Genomic DNA, 5,224 nt, shown 5'->3' with positions numbered 1-5,224 from the left:
TTATAATAGATACCATTGTTTTTTACATTATATAATGTAGGACACCTAGATAGCAACAAAATAAATGTGACACTCACTCATAATAGTTTTCTACCCACATAACAAAAGTGGTCCACAACACATAATAACAGTGGTCCAAAACAATAAAGAAACCAGAGTCACAGGTGAACACAAATCCTACATAACACAAGAGATATAAAAAAGAAACCCTAAACTCTCTTCAGCCTCAATCAAGTGTAAGGTCAACATGTTCAGGCGGCTGATTTGTTGCCTTCCTAACTCCAATCTTGAGTCTTCCACTTCTTCTGACACCAAAGATTTTGGTCTTGGACAAAGGTTGAGATGCTGGTGCAGTGGGCAGTGATGCAGGTGTAGGCAAAGTGGTGGGCAGTGATGCGAGTGTGGGTAAGGTGGTAGGCTGTGATGGTGGTGCAGGCTTATGAGGGTGGGACATGGGTGTGTGGTGGCTGTGATGGGGGTGCATGGGTGTGTGGTGGCTGGGATGTGGATGCAGGGGTGTGTGGAGGCTGGGATGGGGGTGCAGGGGTGTGTGGTGGCTGGGATGTGGGTGCAGGGGTGTTTGAAGGCCTTGATGCTGTTGCAGTCATGGGTGCAGCCCTCCCTCTACCCCTTCCTCTGGCCATCCCTCCTGCTGCTCTTCCTCTGCCTCCCCCTTTAACCATCCTGGATCTAGCAGTTGCAGTAGCTGCAGATCCATTTGCTTTATCAGCAGCAGCAGGTTCATTAGCAGCAGAGTCAACTCCTCCAGCTCCAGTTGCAGCATCAGATCCTCGTGTGCCTTCAGGAGCTACAAGATGAAATAGCAGTTAATAATAGTTCATCAACATATGAACAAAATAACTTGGCAAACAATACCTGTCACTATAGGGTTTGGACAGAGTCTCCTATTGTGTCCGTATTGGCCACAATTACTGCAGGTAACAGAAGTTCCAGATCTTCTATATTTTGTTTGTGATATGTTTTCATCGGGTTCCCTTATCCTAACCATCATTGGCCTTCCTGGTTTAACTCTGAAAATTGGAGGGATGATGGTATCGCATTGTATCTTTGGCCACATATTTTCTCCATTGATTGGTGATATTGACTGTCCATATGTAGCAAGGTATACTGCCTTGCTGTAATAGTTACTACAATAATCTTCCGGGTTGTCACCCTTCTCAAAGATAGCACAGCAAGCATGGGGACACGGCATACCACACAAACCCCAGAACCTACAACAACACCTTCCAGCCATCAAATCGACCACAAACCTTTCCATGATCATCCTGTTCTTATGGTGGACTTCAAACTTCAGGTCTCCTGCCCATTTAGCTTGCCACTCCATAGCTCTAACCGCGATGATATCTAGCCGTTTCTTGGGTTTTGGCAAAAGTGTACCCTCATACCTCTCTGCCTTCTTCTTTTTCTCTGCAAACCTTGTCATCAAATAGCACCTAATCCATTCAAACATTGTAAGAATTGGCTTGTCTCTTGCCTCTAGGATTCTTCCATTGAATGCCTCCGAGATGTTGTTCATCAGCATGTCACTCTTAGCCAGAAATGTAAAGTGACTCTTTGTCCACAATTTTGGATCCAAAGCAAACAACTTCTCATAACAGTCTCTGTTGAGCTCCTTTAGTTGATTCATCCTTCTTTCTCATTCTTCCACGTAGGTAGCTTTGGCAATAGACAGAATTAGGTCCCTTAGTACAGTACCACCCCCATATGCTTTCTTACAGTTGGCATATCAAATTTTGAATATTAATGTTCAAAAGCTTAGCCATTGCATCTAAACATAGCATCACTAACATATCAAATTTATGTTCACAATCTTAGGCATTGCATATATCATCATAGCAGATTTCAAATTTATATCTACAAACTTATCAAGTGCATATATTGATCATATACATATCAGCTTAATATTCACAAGTCTCCAGTTGCATATATCATCATAAGCATAGCAGACTTAGATTCACAACCTTATATTCACAAACTCATATCAGTTGCATATATCATCATAAACATGGCAGACTTATATTCACAAACTTATATTCACAAACTCATATCAGTTGCATATATCATCATAGCAGATTTATATTTAGATAAAATTAGTTGCAAAAAATTAAAGTGATACCTTTTGTTGGTCACTCATAAAAACCCACTTTCTTGATTCTCCAATGTCATTTAACAGCATCTCCAAGAACCACCCCCAACTATCCTTAGTCTCTGCCTCTACTGCAGCTACGGCTATCGGAAAGTAATTGTCATTTGGATCTCTGCCAACAGCAACTAGCAGCTGCTGTCCATGGTCGCCCTTCAAGTGACATCCATCCACGCCAATAATAGGTCTACACCCCGCCAAGAAGCCTTTCTTGACTGCATCAAGGCACATGTACATTCTCATAAATCGGGGCTGGTGCGTAAGAGAAGGCCTATCAACCAATATGGTCAGACTAGATCCTGGATTTGCCCTAAGTATCTCTGCACAGTAATCCCTTAGTTTAGCATACTGTTGGATTGCCCGCCCATGTACCTCTTCTCTTGCCTTCCTCCTTGCCCAGTAAGCCTTACCAACACTGATATTGGCCATGTATTTGTCTTGTATAGTCTGAATAACTGTCGCAAGCTTCATCTCTTCCCCTCTACTGATGTTGTTGGCAATCTTCTTTGAGATCCAACTACTTGATGCAAGTCTTCCGCTATAGTTCATTCCACATGTATGCTTTTCATTCAACGTCTTGATCCGGAAACAGTCAGAACCCCCTACCTTACTCGCAAAACAAACCCACTTGCACTTTCCCTTTCTTCCTTTGCAAACAACTCTACACCTCACCTTATCATTTTTTCGAAACCTAATATCCCTACCATTCAATAGGGCATGCTCCTTAACAGCCTCTTTGAATTGACTAAGTGATTTAAATTCCAGCCCCACCTGAAATTCATACTCTCTGTTCATCTCTGCCTCATTGTACTTAGGGAACCTCCTCTTTTTTATCATATCATCAAAGTCCCCCTCATAACTATCTATGTCATCAGTCTCATATCCATCAGATAAGCTCCCAAGTTGCTCATCACCCTCCCTTAAACCTTCATCACCTTCAGCTGTTCCAGCTGCTGCAGTTCTCTCATCATTTAGTGGGCCAGTAAATCCCCCAAATGCATTTGATGGTGGATCATTATCCTCCACCTCAAACCCAAACTGATCATCATGGTCACCATCATCGGCACTATCATCAAATACCTCTTCTTCAGTAGAAGGCTCTGACTCAGCATCCACTTCAACCTCTAGCAACCCATCATCATCAGCACTGTCCTCACCTTCCTCTGACACATAATCAGCATCAGTTGAAGTGATCTCAATCCCCTTACTTTCTCTGGCTCCATCGACAACATATACCTCGCAATGTTTGCAGGAATTTGATACCAGTGACCTAGCCATTCTCATCGCATCCCCATCGGACTTCAACTCTCTAAGACCTGACTTCAAATCCATCCCAGGTTCCTTGTACCAGACCCTAGCGAAACCCTTATACCCTAGTTGCTTTAGCTGACTGAAAATCTCTTGCAATGACCATTCATCAACCTCAAAATGTAAATCCTTCACAACCATTCCTCCTAAATACTCTAATCGTTGTCCACTGTCAACAAATTTGCCACCATGATGGATTTCGATACTGAAATCCAAATCACCCATAACTGCATACAAAAAAAAATGCCATAAATCCCTCTTCAAACACTTTCAGAAACAAAAGGAAGCTCTAATAAACAGAATGACAAACTTTTCTAGGAGAAAAGAACAAAAACCCTTCAACGAGTGAAACGTTGAGCGTTGTCTTACCTAGAGGAAGAAGCAACGCCTACGACGACGGCAGTGATACCGGAGACGCCAAACCCTCCCGCAATATTCTGGTGGAGTTGATCTCTGCAGCTGAGCGAGTTGGGAAGCAAGGAATGCAAATGACTTTCTTCTCTAAGTTTGGGAGAAGAGACCGAACAGTTTCTAAGTCTGAGAGGGTAAAATGGTATTTCAGAAAAATATGAGTGAAAGAGCATTAGGGATTTCACATAAAGTTACAGAATCTTTAACTTAGGAACGGAATATTCCGTTAAATCTAACTGTTTGGTCACGGTAGGGACCTAATTGAAAAAAAAATTGGGGGCAGGGACCCAATTGAAAGGAAAAAAAGTGTAGGGACCTAATTGAAAATTTCGCTAAACTATAGGGACCAACAGAGTAATTAAACCTAAAAATAATTATCCAAAAGCAAAAACCACACATATTAAAAAAATAATAAACAATAATTCATTTTAATGTTTAAAATTGAATAGATAGATAAAATTGGATTATCACTAAGTAAATAAATATATAATTGATACTTATTCAAGAGTAAATTACCATTTGTGACTATTAAAAATTTGGGCGCTGATAAAACTAATCATAAAAAATTTAAACTAATCTTATACCCATAAAAAATGAATTCCCTTAGACAAAAATATCCAATCATTAAATTTTTGTTGATTCTGTAAAAAAATACATTAAATTTTAAAATTACCCCTCTATCATCATCTTCGACCTATTCAAATCCTAACTTAAGACTGGGAGGCTCTTCCAAATTGAATACTCAATGGAGGTAGTGAAGCAGCGTTCCGCCGCAATTGATGGTCTCTGATCCAAAATGCACATTGTTTTAGCATGCGTCAAACAAGACCAATTCCGAGATCTCTTCTCACCAGAAGAAGATCTTCTTCAAAGTCAATGACCACATCGGTGTCACCATCGCTGAATTCACCACCGACAGCTGCATCACTACAAAGAATAGTGTATTTTTCGACGCTAAAAATTGACGGTCAGTCTTTCCATCGATATTTTTCGACAGTTTGTTGTCAATACAGTTAAAAAAAGATAATTAATTAAAAATAAAATATTAAAATTGATAGCCAAGGCGTCAATTATTTTGATGATATTAAAATTATTCTCCTATTATCTTTATATTGTAGACGAACCATGGGTGGAGAATACCTTTTTTTTTTAAATCGATGAACATGACATCTATTTTAGTATTTAAAATATCGACATTGTCTTACTGTCGATAAATTTGAATGATAAGATCCCTTTTCAAAAATCAAATGAATGGTGTAGATTTAATGTATAAAATAAACGCTTAAATTGTTTTTTTTTCTCAAATTAAAATTGACAAATGAGTCGTCAATTTTTATAAGT

At 39.8% G+C, this 5,224-nt stretch overlaps 2 protein-coding genes across 2 annotated transcripts; both read right to left on the bottom strand.

Moving 5' to 3' along the window:
- LOC110269265 lies at positions 438 to 1,663 on the bottom strand. Its single transcript, XM_021116970.1, has 2 exons — positions 877 to 1,663; positions 438 to 808 (listed from the first exon to the last, which is right to left on the bottom strand). The coding sequence occupies exons 1-2, from the start codon at positions 1,646 to 1,648 to the stop codon at positions 438 to 440; spliced, it is 1,143 nt and encodes a 380-aa protein (XP_020972629.1). The 5' UTR covers positions 1,649 to 1,663.
- LOC110268936 lies at positions 2,107 to 4,141 on the bottom strand. The gene is made up of 2 exons (XM_021116065.1): positions 3,842 to 4,141; positions 2,107 to 3,699 (listed from the first exon to the last, which is right to left on the bottom strand). The coding sequence occupies exon 2, from the start codon at positions 3,695 to 3,697 to the stop codon at positions 2,126 to 2,128; it is 1,572 nt and encodes a 523-aa protein (XP_020971724.1). The 5' UTR covers positions 3,698 to 3,699; positions 3,842 to 4,141; the 3' UTR covers positions 2,107 to 2,125.

Source organism: Arachis ipaensis, chromosome B02 (genome assembly GCF_000816755.2).
Source record: "Arachis ipaensis cultivar K30076 chromosome B02, Araip1.1, whole genome shotgun sequence".
NCBI lineage: Eukaryota > Viridiplantae > Streptophyta > Magnoliopsida > Fabales > Fabaceae > Arachis > Arachis ipaensis.
The sequence above is the reverse complement of the archived record's forward strand: the minus strand, read 5'-3'. Positions and strand labels throughout refer to the sequence as shown.